Genomic DNA, 19,987 nt, shown 5'->3' on the forward strand with positions numbered 1-19,987 from the left:
GTGTGCCTGCGGGGCACTGTAGGTCCAGCTCTCGCCTGCAGACCTGCCGCCCCAGGCTGCGCCCGCGGATCCTGCCCCAGTGCAGCTCTTCAGCTCGCCAGGCCTGGGCCGGCCTTGGGAGAGGAGCCTCTGGGAGGCGCAGAGCAGAAGCCCTCCCCACGCCCAGGGCCCCAGAGGGTGTGGCTGCTCAGTGCGCCCCGACGCTGGCTTCCCCCAGCCACACCAGGCTGGAGCACCTCGGCCTGAACCTGTCCTGGCCCGGACTCTGTCCTGGGCCATCTGTGCCGAGCCCTTGCTCAGTCTTGGCGTCTCGTTGAGTGTCAGTCTGGGGCCCCTGCCTAGCACCTGGTCACAGGGCGGTGCATGTCACCTGGACACCGGGCCCATGGGTGACACCACCACGTGTCGCATCTCTGAGTCTCCCCCAGGACGCATCTCCTCCACTGGCTCGAGTTGATGGTGCCCTTTTCCAACAGTGGTTCCACTGGTTTGCAGCAAAGCCCATGGGTCCTTCCACCCTCGACACCCTGTACCTTTCTCAGGTCACTCAACAGGAAGGCCTCTGTCCACTTGGAGGGATCGATTGACCTGGCTCAGTGGTCGAGCTCTGGCCCAGCGGGCGCCAGGCCCTCGGCGGAATCCCAGCATCTCACAAAGAAACAGGGAAAAAGGTTCAGCTGACCCCAGCTCACGAAGGCAGCTGGAGTGACCAGTGACCTGCCACTGGGGCCGGGGATTTATAGGGTGCGCGGGGGCATCTGAGATTGCTCTGCGGCTGGCGAGTCACAGAGGGAGTAGTCCCAGCAGGGCTGCCCTGCCACCAAGAGGGGCGTGAACTCTGGCCTGACACTGAGTGACCTCACATCTGAAGGGGCCTGGTACCGAGCACAGGCCGGCCGGGACCCCAGCAAGGAAAGCCAAGCACTAAGGCCAGCCATCGCGGCCACTTCCCTCCAGCGTCCCACACAGGAGTGACTGACGGTGAGAAGCCCTTGAGAGAGAGGGCGTTGCAGGAGAAAGGATGCACCCAGGACCTGCCACCAAGCAGGGAGGGTGGCTCTGCTGAGCTGAGCCCAGGCCTTGGCTGTGACACCTCACCAGGCTGGGAGTAGGGGTGCATAGGAGGACTGTGGTCCCCAGACCACCATGGCAGCAGGGAGCAGACTGCCACATAGATCATGGGGAGACAGGTAGACGACACGCGAGGGTACAGGTAAGCAAGTGACAGGTGACAGTACAGAGATGACTGTGGGCAGACGGCAGGTACGTAGGCCTGAATAGATGGATGCGTAGGTATAGATAGACAGAAGATGGTGGGTAGACAGACACACACTAACTAGATAGGTCCTATGTGCACACACAGATGATAAAAAGGCCGATGATGGTGGAGAGTGTGGGTGGGTGGGTAGATGCACGACAGAGGACACGGTGGACGTGAACAGGTGGATGACAGCAGATAGGCAGATGCTATTAGACCACAGGCAGATGACAAACAGGTCATGATGGTAGGTGGGCAGACAGCTGGAGGACAGGTAGACAGATGATAGAGAAGAAGGCTGGTGGACAGGTGGATGACAGAGATGATGGACAGGTGACAGATGGATGCAGGTACAGATAGATGGAAGATGACAGGTAGATACTAATTAGACCATAGATACACTGAGAGCTGATGGACAGGGGGTGCATACACAGGTGGGAGGGAGGGTGGGTGGGCAGGTGGTGGACAACACGATGGGTGGATGGGTGGGTAACAGGAGAAAGATCCGTCACAGGTGACATGTCCTGTAAAGAAGAGTTTAAAATCGGCCATGAGGCTGTTGGGTCATCTCCGACAAGTGCACACAACTGCAGAGAGCGTCAGTTTCCCACGCTGTGTGCACACCTGAGAGAGTAGGTGCTTCTGTGTGTACACACGTGTGCACAGGATTTTACAGGAAGGCTGCGGTTTTCGAGCATGTCGTGCTGGGATCGAGCCCAGGGATTCGGGAATGCTAGGCCCGCACTCCACCGCTGAGCTACACTCCCCAGCCCTGTTTAAATTTTATTCTAGAAACAGGGTCTCCCTAAATTGCCCAGGCTGGCCTCGAGCTTCTGCTCCTCCTGCCTCGGCCTCCGGATAGCTGATATTGCAGTGTGCACCACCACGCCTGGCAGGAAGTCAATCTTCTGGCAATAACAATGATTTCAAAAGCACTGTGTGATGATTTACAACTGTAAGGTTGCCGCTAAGCTAGAGTTTTTATTCAAGGGGGTCAGGGCACCTCATTTCCATACCGTTTAGAAGAAGAGCCATTTTCAGACATTCTTAGGATTTCTTTCTACTCTTCAACATTATCCATAAGACTTGGCTGATGTGGATTATGCTGCTTCTTGTTTACTGGGTTAAAAGTCAAACTGACGTTTTAAAAATACTCATTTTTAAAAAAAGTATCATAAACTGATTACGTGGTAATATAAGCACCATATTTGAAAATAGCTTTTTTCCAAATTTTTACATATGTCAAATATTTTTAGTGCTTTCTTAATGGAAGGTACCTCTTTCATCTTGTTTCTGTATGCAGTCCATTTGGGCCCCTTGTATTGGTTGAAGTTCATATTGAAAGTCTGGCCTTGTGCAGATTATCAGTTGGAAAAGAGATTTTGATAATCTTTTCAGATGATTTAAGCGATTTTTCTCTGATGTTTCATTAAGATTCAACAAGTCGTGGGTTCCCAGGTGCTGCAACGTAGAAGGGGAAGCCTTCTCGGTGACCTGACCCTTCCCTTTGGTATTGAAATCTGTCTCTCCGTCTCCGCCTTGTCTCCCTGCATGGTTTTATAGCCTCATTTTGGAGGTCCTGGTTAACCAACAAATCAGGTCTCCAGAATGCGCACGCATTTCATTGTAACAACATCAAACACGCACATCTGTGGGTCACCATCTCCCAGAAAAGCCCAGATCCTGGCGAGTGATGAGCCTCGTGGCGGGAGAGGCCCGTTTTCTAAATTCTGATTTTCACTTGGAAACTCGTGTTGTTCTTGGCAACAGGCCCTCTTCCCTCCTGGTTCTGTTTCTCGGGGTGGCTGGCGGCCGCTTGGTGAATTTTGAAGGAAGTCCTGCCAGATGCCTAACTCTTACCGCGGTGGTGCTTGTCTGAAGTGCTGGTGGGGGAGGAGGTCCCCGGAGGTCCGCCGCCTGCAGCCGCCATAGGCCTGGTGTTGTCTGGGTGGCAGCCCCATGTCCCTGCGTGAGCAGGTCCCAGCAGTGTTCATGTCCCACAGCCTCTGAGAAGCTGTCACCTGGGGACCTGGACTGGGTGGCTTCCTGGTGAGGGCACAGGCCATCAGCACAGACAGGAGGAAAGGTATGTCACCTGCAGCTTGTGTGTCACCACAGCTAGAAAGGGAGCACTGGGACCATTCCCAGAGCAGGGTGTCGGCCAGCACAGGGCCAGGGCTGTGCGGAGTGACCTCCTGGCCTGCCCCAGCGTGGCACCACCACAGGCAGGACGCTCAGGGCGGGTGCAGGCCCGTGGGCAGGCCGTGCTGGAGGGACCTGGGGGTGGAGAAGGCACTCCTGTCACGGCAGAGTGCACTCTGGGCGCCCTGCAGGGACACGGGGCCCCTGGGCCACCTGGGCTGTCTCCGCGGAAGTTTCTCTGTGGGGCTTTATCCAGTTGCTGAGGGCCACAGCGCTCTCCCAGGAGCCCAGGTGATGGCCCTAAAGGCCCGTCCAGCCCTCCCAGGTGAGGGTCCTGAAACGGTGCGTGCTCGTCCCCCACCCACACACCCAGTGCTGCCCTGTGGCCACGGTACTGCGCAGGTGGCCCAGCAGCTGTGCACCCGGCCGGCCTGCACACTCGTCACCACCGCGTGAAAGCCACCGTGGGCAGGAGCATGGCTGGGGGGCCAGGAGCTGACCGCCAGGACCCGGGCATGTATCTGGGACCCCCATTCCGGGCGGGTGGGCAGGGGACACACAGTAGGAGGACAGCAGCAGAGGGGAGGGCTTCCTAGGGCTGGCACGAGTGCCCAGATCCTCGGGGTGGCAGGCCCTCCTCCCCTCCTCCCCTCCTGGAGACCGCCGCTCGCTGCCGCCTGGACAGAGGAGGCTGGGAGCCGCTCCCTCTGACCTCGAGGTGTCCTTCGTACAGCTGTCCTTGCTGTCCCCGTGTTGGTGGGCAGGCGGCTCCCAGCGCCCTCCGACCTGAGCCGGTGCCCCGCTCGCCCTGGTGCAGGACCGGGCAGGGCTGGTCCCCAGAGAGCTGCGTTCGCAGAGGGACGCGGGCCTCGCCTCTGAGGTCTTCTGAGCCGGAGGAGGGTGCAGTCACTCACTGGTCTCTTCCTCAGAGTTCCAAGTGGCAGGACAACCCTGCGCTGCTGAAGGAGGAGGAGGAAGACGTGGCCTGTGTGTGACACCCGAGCACGACGTGGCTCCTGAGCGAGTCCGTTTCTCGCCTGATGACCCTAAAGGCCCTGCTCTTTCCCCTGGGTGTTCTGACAGGAGTTGAGGGAGATCTTCGTCTGTCAGAAGACGGCCGTTTTCCGTGGCCCAACCGGACCCTGTAGCTGGGCCACGTTCCTGTGACTTAAGGGATCAGAAATGGGATAGCCCAGGGGGTTCTGGAGGCCAGGGAGCCCAAGACTCCCCCAGGATCTCTGTGCATTCTGCAAACACAGCCCTGCACGGAAGGAATGTTCCAGGATGATTTCTGGACCATCCAGGGCCATCACGGGACCTTCTGGGCGTCTCTCAGGGGCACAGCCCTGAGGGGGAGCAAGCTGGCCAGACGCTGGCCTCCCACCACCTGGCCGCCCTCTTCTCCAATTCCACGTCCTGGGTACGGAAAGCACCTCCGCCAAGGCCCCCAGGCTCCTCGCTGACCCCACGTGAAACACCCCACGCAGCCTCAGCCTCTCTCCTGTCTCCCTCCAGACAGGCCGCCAGGGTGTCCCTCACACCAGGGCCTCCACGCCACGGGCAGCCGCGAGCACGTGTGCAGGTCCGCGAGGCTCCCCTGCCTGGGGTTCCTGCCTCTGCCTCAGCACCGTGTCCATGCAACGACTGTCCCCATATCCCATGACCTGCCTGATGGCAGCCTCCGAGGCAGCCTCCCCCACCACCTCCTGCAGGTGCACCTCCCAGATCCTGGGGATGGACTCGGGGTCCCCTCTGTCTGCCCTCCCGTGTGCGCCCATGTGGCTGTCCCCACGGCAGGCTGGGATGGCAGGTCCCCAGGAGCACGGGGGCCACTACCCTCCTCCACGTCATCGTCTCCCCGGGCGGCACGTCCTGTGGGCACTGCTGTCCCAGAACCTCAGCAGCTGGCCCAAATGGCCGACAGCTCTGGATACAGCCTGGCTCGGCACGGGAACGGGCCGCCGCCTCCTTTTTTTTTTTAAACGTTTTTAGTTGTGGTGGGTCTCTTATTTATTTATATGTGGGGCAAGGACTGAACCCAGGGCCTCCCACGGGCCAGGCAGGCGCCCTACCACTCACCATGACCCCAGCCCAGAGCGGGCGGGCGGGCAGCGTTCCTCACCAGCTCACAGAGGCCGCCCGCTCACTTGCAGCTGTTAACGCCCTGCTGTTGGTGGCGAGGCTCAGTGCGGAGGCCAGGGTACGAGGAGCAGGTCCTGCGCCCTCCCCAACCTGTGTAATCCGAACCCCCCATGAAGTTTTAGCACAGCCACGGCGGATCTCCGTCCTCGACACAGCGGCTAACGGGGATGGACTGCCTGCCCCTTACCAGGCTGCAGGTTGGACTGACTCCGCGCTGTAGAGGCTGGGGGAAAGAGGCTGGGGGGAAGGTGTCGTGAACACAGCTGCTCCGGAGTCTGCTGTGTCCTGGATCCGTGTGTGCCCCACTCTCTCAGAGAAGCCAGTTCTTCCAGAAAACCAGGAAGCAACCCTGAGCACACCCTGAACCTGCCTGCGTGGGCCCTGCACTTCCAACAGCAGAGCTGCGGGCCACCAGCTGCCTCTGCCCAGCGCACCCCAGCTGTGGGTTTTGTTATGGCAGCCACCTGGATGAAGACAGCTCGCCACCGTCACATGAGATGCCTCACAGGGCCTCCTGGTTGTAAGACGTAACTTCTTACTTATGTAGCTCATTTTGTTGGGGGGGGGTCCTGAACATGGAACCCAGGGGGCTCCACCACTGTCCTACGTCGCAGCCCTTTTGTTTTTGAGACAAGGTCTTGCTGAGTTCCTGAGGCTGGCCTTGAACTTGTGATCCTCTTGCCCCTGCCTCCCGGGTGCTGGGAAGACAGGCGTGTACCCTGCACCCAGCTGGGACGTGTAGCTCTATAAAACGAAGGCACAAGAGCTCAGTCCCGTGCACCTGGTGAGCAGACCAGGGAGGGAGCGTGACCCCGAGGCCACGCAGACCTCAGGCGTCTTCAGAGAAGCCAGTTGAGACTCCCGGTGACCCACGTGCCTCCCTCCCTTCCACTGGGAGACGTCCTCCTCCTGAATCAAATCCCTCCAGCTACAGTTTAATTAAGCTCTGCGCCTCTCCTGCAGCTGGGGCCCGGCTAGGTCTCGCCGTCAGCAGGGTGGGGAGAGAACGTGGATGCTGTTCAGAGTCCCCTCCTCGAGGTGACTGTGACCCAGCGCTCACCTTTCATCTCCCCTGGGCTCTGCTCCCTCCCTGAGCAGAGGAGAGGGCGGCCTGGCTGCCGCCCGCCCGCCCTGCAGCCTGTCAGCCAGTGCCTCCCGTGGTGGCCTGTGCCTCCCTGTCAGCCCCTGCCTCCCGTGGTGGCCTGTGCCTCCCTGTCAGCCCGTGCCTCCCGTGGTGGCCTGGCTCTGAGCAGGTGCAGAGGAAGCTGTCCTCGGGTCCTGCAGCCGTGTCCAAGGATGTCCAGTGGGGGCTGCCCAAACCAGTGCCTGGCCCGGGCGGAGCCAGGTGCAGCCCGCAGGCCCACGCACATCCGGGTGACTCTCCAAGGGGCCGTGACGTGCAGAGCCAAGAGGGCGGCTTCCTGGGGAAGAGGGTCTCGGGGAGCAGGCGGCCCAGCCCCACCCCTGCACCCAGCGCCTGTCCTCTGGCTCATGGGTTCATAGGCCCCGTAGGGCCCAGGAAGGTGGCAGGTGCTCCCGCCTCCCCTGCCCAGGCCACCTCCACGGAGACGTCCCCCAGATCCCTGGAGAGGAACGCCATCTCGTCTGTCCCCCAGGTCCACCCCCTGCTGGGAGTGGCCGCAGTCCCTTTGCTTACGGGGAGCAGTTTCTTCCCCCAGGTGCCAGAAGGACAGGTGCCCAGTTCACAGAAGGACCGCATCTAAGGTCAGGGTCGCGCGCAGGAAGAACAGGCTGGTCCCCGTGGGTGGCCCGTGCGGGGTTCGGCCAGGGTCCCGCTGGTCCCCAGGCCTGGGTGGGCCTGGGTCTGGGCACAGGGCGTCCTCCGCCCGCCTTCCTTTGTGTGAGCACCGTCTGTCGGACGAGCTTCGTCTCCAGTGGCTGCTGGGTTTTGCTCCTGGTCTGTTTTCCTTTGTGACCCTGAAGCCCTGGGACTGACGGGCACGGTCCTTCTGCGTAACCAGGGCATTTGTGCTTTGGTGGCAGGAGGTGGCAGGCCGCGCCGGACAGCGCGGACACTCCCCGTGTTCAGGTCCCCCTGCTCTTCTCCCAGAGGGGTCTCGGCTGGAAGCGCCCGTCTTGGTAGCGCTCAGGCACCGTGGACGGCCGCGGATCCCTGGGCCCTTGGGAACTCACTGTGCACAGGGGCGGGTTTCAGTGGCCCTTAGTCCTGTGGGCGCTCCTGTCACCTTCCTATTCTGACTCGGACGTGCCTGCCGCGGCTCCACCCCGTCTCAGGGCTCCTTCCCTTCTCCACCTCTCTGGGCAGTCCCGCAGGACACGGGTGGACAGCCCTTATCTGACCTGCCGGGACACAAGTGGCTGTACTTTCTCATTTTGGAATATTTGCCCACACCTGGTGGGTGCCTTGGGGTGAGGCTCCGTCTGAACACAGGACTCAGGGGACTCACTCGTGCCCCTTACGCGCCTGGTCCACGTGACCTCGGCCGTTCTGAGCCAGGCTTCCAGTGAGTTCCGTGGGTGGCTTTCCCTCTGGTAGCCGTGGGGGCGCCAGGACTGTGAGATCTCGGAGCATCGTGGATTTTCGGGTTGGAGATGCTGCGTGGGTATTTCAGCTGCCAGTGCCTTGTTTAGATGATTCTAGAATCTGGAGGGACAAGTGATGAGCTGAGCGCAGGAAACCACAGTCGGGTGACAGCCACGAGGAAGAGAAGTCTCTGAGCGGAGTCCACCGGGAATGGGCCCCTCTCCTGGCCCCTCCTCTGACTTCACGTGCAGCTGTGCAGGGAGCTCTGAGCTGGGAAGGGCCCGCAGTCGTGGCCCCTCACTGCAGACCCGGGCTGCATGCGGGTGGACCCTCTGCCCGGCAGCCGGCACAGCGTCCCTTCCTCAGCCAGCGTCTAGTGCTGAGCCACCCGTTTGCAGCTGGTCCCCCGCCATGCTCCAGAGAGCAGCCACACGCAGGCACACGGGAAGGCTGCCCTCGTGACCCGAGCCAAGCGCTGTCACCCTGGGGCATGGGCGAAGTCTTCCTGCGCCCCACCCCTCATCCTGTGGGCCGACTGCACACCCTCCCAGGTCCCCGGGGGACAGGGCGTCTGTCCCGCCCCGTCATGGGACACGTCTGTGCCTGTGTGCTCTGGGTGAGTGCAGGTAGAATACACCACCCGTGGCTTTAAAAAGGCTGGGACAGGAACAGGCAGAGGGAATCAGTGAAGCGCACAGCACACCTGGGTGGTCCCAGGTGACTCATTTCCTGGCCCTGGCCCAGGACCTTCCAGGTGTGGGCAGCAACTGTCTCCCCATCCACCCACCCACCCAGGCTCCAGGACCCTGGCAGACTGCACCCCCCGGGGACCTCAGTGCTCTTCGGGAGGGACTCCTCATTTCCTGTGGGCAGTGAGTTGGCTAATGGGCTGGGGGAGGGAGTGGTGGGCCAGGAGTCCATGTCCCGCTACGGCTGCAGATCATGGCGGGGCGCAGAGGAGGGTGCAGAAAGAGGGACCGACCTCCACAGCCCCGGGGGCCGGCTCTGAGGGGAAGGGGAGATGCATGAGAGCGCCCTGGGCACCCCGGAGCCCAGGGAGCGGCTCTCCCCTGCAGGGAGGGGCTGTGGCAGCCAGCTGCAGGGCAGAAGGACACCATCTTCCCCTGAGGTGGCGTGCGGGGGTCTGCAGCCTGCTCTCCTGACCACCCCAGCCCCAGGGGGCACAGGCTGGGTGCTGCAGGGGTGGGGGGCTGCAGGGTGTGTAGGAGGGCTGCAAGGGTATGGGGGTGCTGCAGAGGTGTCTGGGGGCTCCAGGAGTGTGGGGGAGCCGCAGGGTGGGGGTGTTGGGGGGCACCGTGGGGGGGGGCTGGGCACCGACATGTGGACACCCAGTGCCAGTACAGGCCACCGGGTGAGGAGGGCCAGGAGGCAGTGTGCCCTCGTGTCACCATCCCCCGTGGCACGGTGATTGTCACCATCCCCCGTGGCACGGTGATTGTCACCATCCCCCGTGGCACGGTGATTGTCACCATCCCCCGTGGCACGGTGATTGTCACCATCCCCCGTGGCACGGTGATTGTCACCATCCCCCGTGGCACGGTGATTGTCACCATCCCCCAGGACGCGCCACGCCTTGGTGTTCCTGAGGTTCATGTGTCACGTAAGCTGTGCGCCCAGGGACACAGGTCTGCACTATAGCACCCCATCCCTGCCCTTTCCCACCACAGTCCGCGAGACCCGACCCGTGCCGCTGTGACACGGGGCAGGACGGGGTCTTGCTGTGTCCCTTCCTCGCTCCCTGCGAGCCCCTCCCCCGGTCCCCGCGTGTCCAGGCCTTGGCCCAGCAGATCCTTAGGACGCGGGTGAGGCTCAAGGCCCTGAGCCGGGCAAGGCTTCTCTGCGTGTCCACGATGCTCTGTGGCGATGGACACCTCTCCCCACCGCTGTCCCCGTAGGGGTCCACCGCAGCTGCTCTGCCGCCTTCTAACCCAGGAGTCACGCAGCACCCTCGTCCCCGTGCGCACGTGGCGGAGCCCGTGCCGAGGAGGGCGCTCAGCCCCCTGGGTGTGTGGGCGTGCACGGCATCTCGCTCTCTTGTCCCCACAGTGCCTGGTCTTCGAAGACGCGCCCAACGGGGTGGAGGCGGCCCTGGCGGCCGGGATGCAGGTGGTGATGGTCCCCGATGAGCGCCTGAGCCGCGACCTGACGAGCAAGGCCACCCTGGTGCTGCGTTCCCTGCAGGACCTGCAGCCCCAGCTCTTCGGCTTGCCCGCCTACGACTGAGGGCCACCGCGACCCGCCCGCCTGGGCCTCCTGGGCCCCGCCCACGTTCAGGGTCCACCTGCTGAGGGGAGGGTCACAGGGAGTCGGCAGCCGCAGGTGCACCCAGGCCAGGTGCAGCCGCGTCACCTCCGTCCCTACTGGGGAGCGGCCTGTGCCCTGAGCTGCCGTGGCCCAGTTTTGCTCCAGGGTTGATGGCCGTCCACTGGACACTTGAGGGAGGACAGAGACCGTGCAGAGCAAGGTCCAGCGTGCAGCCCATGCCGCCGGCACACGCGTGTCGTGTGTGGTCTGCGTGCGTGCCCCCTGCCCTCCAGGCAGAGATCACACGTGGCCCTTCCCTTATTCTACTTCTCTCAACATTGACAGCTACACCATGTCAGCCCCGTGTGCAGGCGTGTATGCATTCATGTGTGTGTGTGTGCATGCGTGTATGCATTCATGTGTGTGTGTGTGTGCAGGCGTGTCCGCACTCCCTCTGCTGCGCTGCTTCACACCCTGGGCCTGCACCCACTCCCTCTGCTCGGCAGCCTGAGAGGAGGGCCGGCCTCCAGCCTGAGGAGCAGCCCTCCCCGCCCCCTGCTCCTCACAGTACCTCCCTGCACAGCCGCACCCCGACTCCCAGGAGGCCCCCCACCCCGACTCCCAGGAGCCGCCCCAGCAGGGTCCCTGTGGCCTGGACGTGGCCCATCTCCATGTTGAGGAGAGTTTCCCACCTCACAAGCCCACTCCTGTCCCTCGGGGACGCTGGCCTTCCGGTGCTTGGTGGAAACGGTGAGGTTAGGGTAGGACCCGGGAGGCCTGAGCGCCACGGAACTCTTGGGGTGCTGTCGGCCTCCCCACACTGGTGGGCTCGCTCTGCCTGGCGAGGGCTGTCTCCTGTCAGAGAAACGGTCTGATCTGCACGCCTGTCTGTCCGGGTGGCTCTGTGCCCCACTGTTGAGCTGACTGTCACCTCCGTGCCTGGTGGAGAGAAGGCAGAGGGGCGGGTGTTTGGGGGGACGGTCCTTCTCCGGGCACCCCGCCTGGCTCTCAGGGCACGCCTGCCCCCAGAAGCCTCCTGAGCCGCCACGGCAGTGCCTTCCGGTGTCCTCGCAGGCTGATGGGGTGTAATAAAGTCCTTGTAGCCGTCCACGTGGTGCTCGTGAGTCCAGATTTCACCCTTTACACCATGTCCTCCAAAACCCGGCCCCGGGCCCCGAGTCCCTCCGCCTTCTGTCCTTTAGCCACAGTGGGCTCAGCTGGCCAAGGGCACCGACGTGGGAAGTGCGCCACGTGCCCCCGACACGGCACACAGGCTCTCCATGTGAGTGCCACTGTTGACGCTGTGCCCTTGGGGATGTTTCTAATCATTGGGCCGTCGTCCCCGGGAAAGAGCAGGGTCTCGACCCGCAAGTCCCAATCCTCACCCCACGACTGTCCTAACCAAATGACGGGCACATTACAGCAGGTACCAGACACCTTAGCGCTCCCGTGTGATGCGTGTGTTGGACTCACAGTCATCACATCCTCATTGCACAGCACACAGCTGCGCACACGTTTCAGGTCTGAGACTCACCTACCGAGTTCTGTCTACCTGGGAATTTCCGTAGGCGCCCACATCTGGCTCAGCGGGGCAATCGGGGTGACGTCTGTTTAAATGAAGCCCGTCACCTGGCTGTTTCCCTCGGTCACTTCCATCTGACCACGGCTGGGGCAGAGCGTGGTGCTTTTGTAGAGGGGAGCCCTGGCCCTCGATGCCTGGCCACCACTCACGCTGCTCTTCCCTGCCACCTCGACCTCGGGGTGTTATTCCAGTGACTCCGAGTTCCTGGGGGTGGGAGATGGACGCTCGCTGCAGGAGGACACCTGCCCGGAAGGCTTCAAGAGCTTAACCGTCACCTTGCCGTCGGCTCCATGGCAGAGTGTGCTGTTGGGGCCGCAGAGAGTTGAGAGGTGCCCGGGCCTGTGCTGACCAGCAGCTCACGTTTGCTCAAGCACCATGAATCCCTAGGTGACTCGGTGGCAGTGCCCGGGAGGTGGCATCGTCAGCCTCCTCCATCCCACCTCACGGAGCACGCCCAGCCCCGCTCAGAACTGCTGATCGCCCCTGGTCACAGGCTTCTCCCACTCAACAGCCTCCGGCACAGGTGGAGGGATTCTTCTAGAAGGAGGGAGCGGGAAGGTCCCTGTCCACAGCAGAGGAGCGCGTGTCCCGGGGGCAGGCGTGGTGGTGGCCCCTTTCCCCCTCCCCTCCCCCTCCCCGTTCCTCCTCCCCTCCCCCTCCCCCTTCCCCCTCCTCCTCCCACTTCCTCCTCCCCTCCTACTTCTTCCTCCTCCTCATCCTCACCCCTTCATCCTTCCTCCTCCCCCCCTCATCCCTCCTCCTTCCCCTCCCCCCTCCTCCCCCTCCCTCCTTCTCCTCCCCCTCCCCCTCCCCCTCTCTCTGCCTTCCTGGCTGCCAGGAGGTGAGCACCTTGCTGGGCCTCAGGTTCCCACCCTGGGGTGCTGCCCCACCACAGGCCAAACAGGCCAGGCGGCTGGAGTGGGACCCCCAACCACGAGACAGGATGAGCCCTTCCTCCCTGTGTGTCTGTCCTTCCTCCCTGGGTGTCTGTCCTTCCTCCCTGTGTCTCTGTCCTTCCTCCCTGTGTGTCTGTCGTTAAGGTCGCCCTTGGCAGCGCAGAACTGGCTTCCACAGAGGGGGACGGACTGCGTTAGTTCACCCCACGGAGGGTCCCGAGGTGTGGGTTGAAGGTTCTCAGGTTACAGGATTCTTGTGAGGACTTTGTCGATGGAGGGGCTCACGCGTCCTAAAGCAGGTCTTCAGGACACCTCGGGGGGCATCCCATGAGTCTGTGGAGTGGACAACGTCGTCTTGTTCGCCTGAGCACAGAATCTTCACCTCCTTCATCAGCCACGGGGGGTTCACGAGTTGCACCTGTTATCGAAATTGAATTCCATCAGGAAACACTGCTGGCCTGTGTGGGCAGGCCACTCGGACACACGGACGAGTCGCACACCTTAGGGGACTTGTGCAGCCAGGTGCAGAGTGCCCGGGTTGGCACTCGGGTTTGAAGGGGAGCCCCCACGTGCATTTGAGCTTGGTCCCCACTGGGGTGGCATTAGGGGGTGCCTTTGGGGAAGTGACCCCGGGGTGAGGCCCCGTTCCCAGGAAGCTGAGGGAACTAGTGTGGGTGTCCCCCTGTCCTTTCTGATGTGAGGTCCTAGGATTCAGATCAGGGCCCTTGGCAAACACACAGACTAGACGTTCGCTTCCTACTTAACGGCTGTGCCATGGAGCTGTGAGTTCATGTGTCATGCAGAGAATCACTTAGCCACGTCCACTCGAGGAAGACAGGATCTATTTCATATTCGTGTCTTAGTAAATTCAGACCTAAGCAAACACATACATATTTAACTAACGTGACGATAATAGACATTTCTTCACGAACCAATAGTAACTACAGAACTTGGTGGTGAAACACACATTTTATTTAAAACTCAGAAGCAAACTGGGCTCGGTACTGCACATCTGTGATTTTGGCTACTTGGGAGGCTGAGGCAGGAGGATCATGAGTTTGAGGCCAGCCTGGGCGACTTAGCAAGACCCTGTCTCAAAAAAAAATAATTGTTTTGAAAAAGTTGGAAACAGGCCAGGCACGGAGATATTTGCCTGTCATCCCAGGGTCTCAGGAGGCCAGGGCAGGAGAATCGCGAGTTCAAAGCCAGCCTCCGCCAAAGCGAGGCCCTAAGCAACTCAGGGAGACCCTGTCTCTAAATAAAATACAAAATAGGGCTGGGGACGCGGCTCAGGGGTCGAGTGCCCCTGAGTTCAGTCCCTGGTACCAAAAGAACAAAAGCTGGAAACAACGAGTATTAGTCTGCTCCGAGTGCCACGGCACGATCCCACAGTCGGAGGCTTAAACAACAGACGTGGATTGTCCCCCAGTCCTGGAGGCCGCGAGCCCAAGGTCCAGGCTGGGCAGGGCCGGCTCCTCCCGAGGCCTCTACCCTGGGCTTGCAGACGCCGTCTTCTCCCCGTGTCCTCCCGGGGCCGTCCCTCTGTGTGCGTCTGTATCCTCATCGCCTCCTCTACAAGGAACCCCCTGGGACCTCAGTGCACCCTATCCCCTCTGCAAAGGTCCTGGGTCCACACAATCCTGTGGCGGCTTAGGGCCTTCAGGTATGTGGAACGCTGAGCCCATACCGCCGACGGAAGGGGTGCCACCATCAGGCCCTGGATCCTTCCTGAGCTCCGGTGGGTGACGGCTGCCGTCTCACGGGTACGGGTCTCGTGCCGACAGACGGGCCGTGCTCTGCTTGGAAATGTCTTCATTCCACTGCTCTTTAAAAATACCTTTTTTCTGGAAACCGGGTTCTCGCTCGAAAGCAGCCTTCTCCCACCATCTGAGGATTCCGCTTCCCTGTCTGACCCTCGAGGGGGGGGGTTCTGTTGGAATCGAGCCCTGGTCCCGCCCTCCCACCTTGGAGGACAGTGGCTCTGCCCACCGCTGGGAGCTGAGACTTCCCGACGGCCCTTGGCTCCGCCGAGGCCTGGCCGGCTTTACTAGCCTCGCTCTGACTTTGTAGGTCTTCATGAGCCTGAGGTTGGTGGTATGAGTGACCAAACCCGTCAGCATTGATTATCTGTCCCCATGCTCCCAGCCAGGCCCACCCCTAAGGTCAATCCCACGCAACGAAACACAACAGAAAAGTGAGTTCTGTGTCGTGAAGTCCCCCAGGCTGGGACCTTTTGTTATAGCTGCCAAGAAAACTGATACCTCTGGGTTGTGCATCGGGAGTGCTTTTTGATGGATGATCTTGACATTCAGACTCCATCTCTGATCCAAAGTGTCTTCCTGAAGTATCTATCATCTCTTGTCCGTCTTTGACTACGGGGACAAGGGACGTGGGATGATGATTCTTGTTGTGTGAGATTTAGATTTGTCTGACTCAGTGTACGGTCCCACTGGGTGCCGCGCAGGACTCCTCGTGTGGAGAGGAGACAGGGACACGGGTGGTGACTTGCACCCTCCGGGGCCGAGAGAGAACAAGTACGTGTGGTTCAAGCCACTCAGTCTGGGGAGCTCCATCATGACGGCCCTGCACACCAATCTGAGGGCTTTCTGACAACATGCATGAAACCGCATTTGGAAATCCTTATCCAGTGGGGAGTTTACAAACAGGGTAGCCAGGCTCGGAGGCGCACGCCTGTCATCCCAGCGGCTCGGGAGGCTGAGGCAGGAGGATCCCGAGCTCAAAGCCAGCCTCAGCCACAGCGAGGCCCGAAGCACCTCCGTGAGACCCTGTCTCTAAATAAATACAAAATAGGGCTGGGGACGGGGCTCAGGGGTCGAGGGCCCCCGAGTTCAATCCCTGGTACCAACAAACCAACAAACAGGGTAGACTCTCAGCAGCCAGGGGAAGCTGTGTCTAAAAGAGTCACCACAGACTTGAAGGACACCTGAGTCTACACCTGTGAAATGACAACACAAAGAAACGTCACCCACCGTGGCAGTCGTAGATGAGAGTGTGACCCGTTCAGACAATAAAACAAACGCACAGGTGCAGCTGAGGGTGAGGTGAGCCCAGGGCGGGCCCTCCGCAGTTCCATGTCCAAGCTACAGTTGGGTCAGCGCCTGCCCAGGCCGACCGCAGGGCAGCACCCCAACTCACCCCGTAGAAAGGACCGCAGGATGGTCAGGCAGGCCGGGAACGCTGCATTCTGGAGGCACGTGTGCTATCTCAAAGTAAGAACATTAAGACATCTTACTCACCTTCAAGCCCATCTTTACCCCGTGGAAAGTTCTAGAATCTTTATTTTTTAAATTTTTTTCTTTTGGAGGCAGGTACCTGGGATTGAACTCAGGGGCACTTGACCCCTGAGCCCCGTCCCCAGCCCTATTTTGCATTTTATTTAGAGACAGGGTCTCCCTGACTGGCTTAGGGCCTCTCCGAGGCTGGCTTTGAACTTGAGATCCTCCTGCCTCAGCCTCCCCAGCCGCTGGGATGAGAGGCGTGCGCCACCAGACCTGCTCTTTTAGTTTTCAGTGTGGGAAAAATCAGTGTTGATTTGGCAGCTCCTGTGCCAGGGGTGGGCAGTTTTCGACTGTGACACATGTGAAGGGCGACACATCCCTTGATGCAAGTAATCTCTGTATGATGCATGAGGAAAAGGAATAGTGTTGTCCTCAAAGCAACTGTCCCTGATCATCAAGAATATGAATGACCATGACGGCTGGGAGGGTGGGGTGAGAAGACCCACTGACACATTGTGGGTGGCAGAGCCACTGCAGAGAGCAGTACGAGATTCCCCCCAAAGAACTAGCATGGAACCGGCCTGTGACCCGGCCCCCCGCCTCCTCGGGGTTCATCCAGGAGACATAACATCAGCGCAGCGCAGCGTCGGGGTACAGCCCTCTAGTGTCACAGCACCCACTCACAGCAGCCCAGTGTGGACCCCGGCAGCTGCCCACCAGTGGGCGGGTAAAGAAACGGCCGTCGCGGCCACAAAGGAGGTTCACGGCCCAGAGAAGGGTGGGTCGTGCCGGGCAGCGATGCGCGGTGGAGCTGGACACCGTCCTGCCGGAGAGGGGAGCCAGAGCCAGGAAGTCAGGGCGCACGGTCCTCTCAGGTTGGGGGCTGGGCGTGGGGGAGAAGGTGCAGGGGCCTCTCCAGGACGGGAAGAAGACCCGCAGGTAGAGGGAGGAGTTGGGGGGGCCGAGGAGGGGCGGCGAGGAAGTCTACCAGGGTCAGCACGGCCATCCACACCCCCCCCCAGGGTCCCACGGACATGGACACGGAGAGAGTGCTCCCTAAAAGTGGCCTCGACAGGAGGGAGGTCAGTGGGGTCTATACACTCCACAAAGGGAGAGGGCTTTAGTCTGGTTGGCCGACTCCATGGCTCTGGCCCAAGGGGAGCAGAACAAGATGGCGGCAGGGCCTGGAGGAGGAGAGCAGCTCAGGACAGGGCACCAGGGGGCAGAGAGAGCTCTGCTCACCAGGGACAGGACAGAGACACCAAAGGCACAGCCCAGGGACCCCCTCCTCCAGCCACACCCACCTGCTGCAGTCACCACCCAGTGAGTCCATTCAAGTGGATTAATCCACTTTTAGTCTACACCCCTCAGAACCCACTCATTTCACCTCTGAATGTTCCTGCAGCGTCTCACACATGAGCATTTAGAGGAGGAAGAGTCTCTCTGTGGCTCATGGTGTCCGAGGTTCAGTCCCTGGTGGCCGACTCCATGGCTCTGGCCCAAGGGGAGGCAGAACAAGATGGCGGCAGGGCCTGGAGGAGGAGAGCAGCTCAGGACAGGGCACCAGGGAGCAGAGAGAGCTCTGCTCACCAGGGACAGGACAGAGACCCCAAAGGCACAGCCCAGGGACCCCCTCCTCCAGCCACACCCACCTGATGCAGTCACCACCCAGTGAGTCCATCCAAGTGGATTAATCCACATACTAGGTTACACTTGTTACAACCCACTATTCTTACCTCTAACCTTTCTTGCACTGGGCCACACGTGGGCTTTGGGGGACACTCCATTGTTAGCCCCAGCAGAGAGGGAACACGGCAGTAGCCCGTGTGTGGGTGAAGACGGCGACCGCGGTTCAGATACGCAGTGTCCCCAAACCTCGTTTGTTGAGGGCTTGGTCCCCAGTGCAGCAGAGTTCAGAGGTGGGACTTTCGGCAGCGACGGATCACGAGGCCTCTACCCACATCGGGGGATTCAATTAATCCACTTGATGGATTGGTCCATTGGAAGCTGAATGAACTGAGGGGAGGCGCGACCTCTTTGGAGGGAGTGGGTCACTGGGGGCAGGGCACAGAAGGCCCATCGTCCCCCCGCCCCGCCTTCCTCTGTGCTCCCTGGTGCCATGAGCCGGGCAGGTCTCCTCCTCCGGGCCCCTCCGCCATGATGTCTGCCTGCCCTTGGGCCAGAGCAGAGCTGGTCGCGGACTGAAGCTCTGAGGCCGTGAGCCAAAAGGAACCTTCTCAGGTTGTGGTCAGGCCTGTCGGCCAGCCATGATAAGGTGACCGCGCCGTGCGGTGCACACCAGGTCGTGCACACAGGAGTGTGAGTCTGCCTCAAAGTCCCCCCATTTGCATTCTGTGCTTCCGTCCTCCGCAGGGCGGGGATGGAGAATCGGGGGTCAGGCGGCCCACCCCACGCGCACACACACACACCCCGAGATAAATCTTCCGAGTATTCACTGAAGATCGGCTTCGAAGAGCTTTAGATTAAAAAAGAAAAAAACAAATGTGGACCTTTCTGAGATTCTTAAAGGCCTCGGATTCATCTCTGTTGAAATGGCGTCTTCAGAAGCCCCACCCTGGCCCGCGCCCGCCCCGCAGCCCGTGTGCCCTGGGTAGATTGAATGAGATGAAATTGCCAATTAGGGACCTAAATGAAGGGTATCGATCCACTCCGGGGCCGTGAATAGGCTGTCCCCAGAAGGTGGCCGCTGGGATGCTGCATCGAATTCCACCCGTAAATAGGGGCCTTTCTCTGCGGCGGGGCACGCCCTCCCGGGTGACGGTCCCCAGGGATCTTTTCTGTCACAACAGGCTAAATGAAAATCTATCACGGGGGTGAAATAGGGGTGGAGGTGTGAGCATCCATCACCTGTGACCTTGTGCTGGGTGAGTGTCCTCCATAGGTCCTCTCCGCCTGGTGCTGCGCCCGGGCCACCGGCTCCTGACACGTTGTCTGCTCCATTCGTCATGGTTTACGTGTCTCCTTTACTAAAAAACCCAGGTCTGCTGGTAGGAGGTGACCGTGTGTCCCCAAATGCCACTGCACAGCCCTGACCCCAGGACCCCAGGACCCCAGGACCTTGGGACGTGACCGTGTGAGGAGACGGGTCTTTGCAGAGGTGATGGGGTGGAGTGGACTTGGGTCCTTGTAGAGGAGGACATGAGGACAGACGCACACAGAGGGACGGCCCAGGGAGGTCACAGGGAGAAGATGGCGTCTGCAAGCCCAGGGCTGATGCCCGTCGGCAGACGCGTACTCGCCCAGTGGACGCAGGGAGGCCAGCGTTTGACCTGGCCAAGTGAGGTGCTGGCCCAGGCAGGCTCGGGAGGGAGACCTGGGGGGGGACACGTCACACAGGGGCAGGCCTGGGGAGGCAGCTGGAGCCCCTCCCGGGGACAGCTCCGGCATGACCTGCCACCCCCTGTGACAACGCGGCGCCCGATCCAGCTGCGAGCGCTGGCGGGAGGCCACTCGGGAGGGTTCAGGTCCACGTTCCCATGGTCCGTACAGAGGTGGCCGCAGCCCAGGCCTGGAGGGAGGGGACGCGGGGTTCCCGGCCAGGAGCCAGCACTGCGGCTGCCCACATGAGGGACCTGCGGGTCGGAACATGGAGGCCACAGCCAGGAGGCCACCTGAGTCCTCACGTGTCCCCAGGGCCTTCGCCTCTCTGCACAGGGGACGGCTGCCCCCTTCCAAACCCCTGCCGGGGGTGTCTGGGTCCTGTGCCACGGTGCCCCGTGTCCTGGCTGAACCGTGGCGGGTCCTGTGTCACCGAGGAGCAGAACTCTGCAGAGACGCCGCTCAGAACTGACTGTGAGACAGAAGGGAAGTCGGACAGTGGAAGTCTCAGTGGACGGCACTGGGCCACGCACGGGGACCACTGAGGAAGACGGTGTCTCACAAGGGCTGGCGAGTGAGCGGACCCCAAGTGTCCCCCAAACAACGGTGAGCAGGGCT

The 19,987-nt window shown here is 61.1% G+C and overlaps 1 protein-coding gene across 1 annotated transcript in view; it reads left to right on the plus strand.

The window, feature by feature from the left end:
* The window catches only part of LOC114106837 (pseudouridine-5'-phosphatase), a 58,350-nt gene extending 46,929 nt beyond the window's left edge, over positions 1–11,421 (plus strand). The window contains exon 4 of the mRNA XM_071606995.1: positions 10,116–11,421. Within this exon, the coding sequence (XP_071463096.1) occupies positions 10,116–10,292 (177 nt within the window). The 3' untranslated portion in view covers positions 10,293–11,421. The remainder of the gene's footprint in view (positions 1–10,115) is intronic.
* Positions 11,422–19,987: the final 8,566 nt, after the last annotated feature.

This window comes from Marmota flaviventris, chromosome Y (assembly GCF_047511675.1).
Source record: "Marmota flaviventris isolate mMarFla1 chromosome Y, mMarFla1.hap1, whole genome shotgun sequence".
NCBI classification, from domain to species: Eukaryota; Metazoa; Chordata; class Mammalia; order Rodentia; family Sciuridae; genus Marmota; species Marmota flaviventris.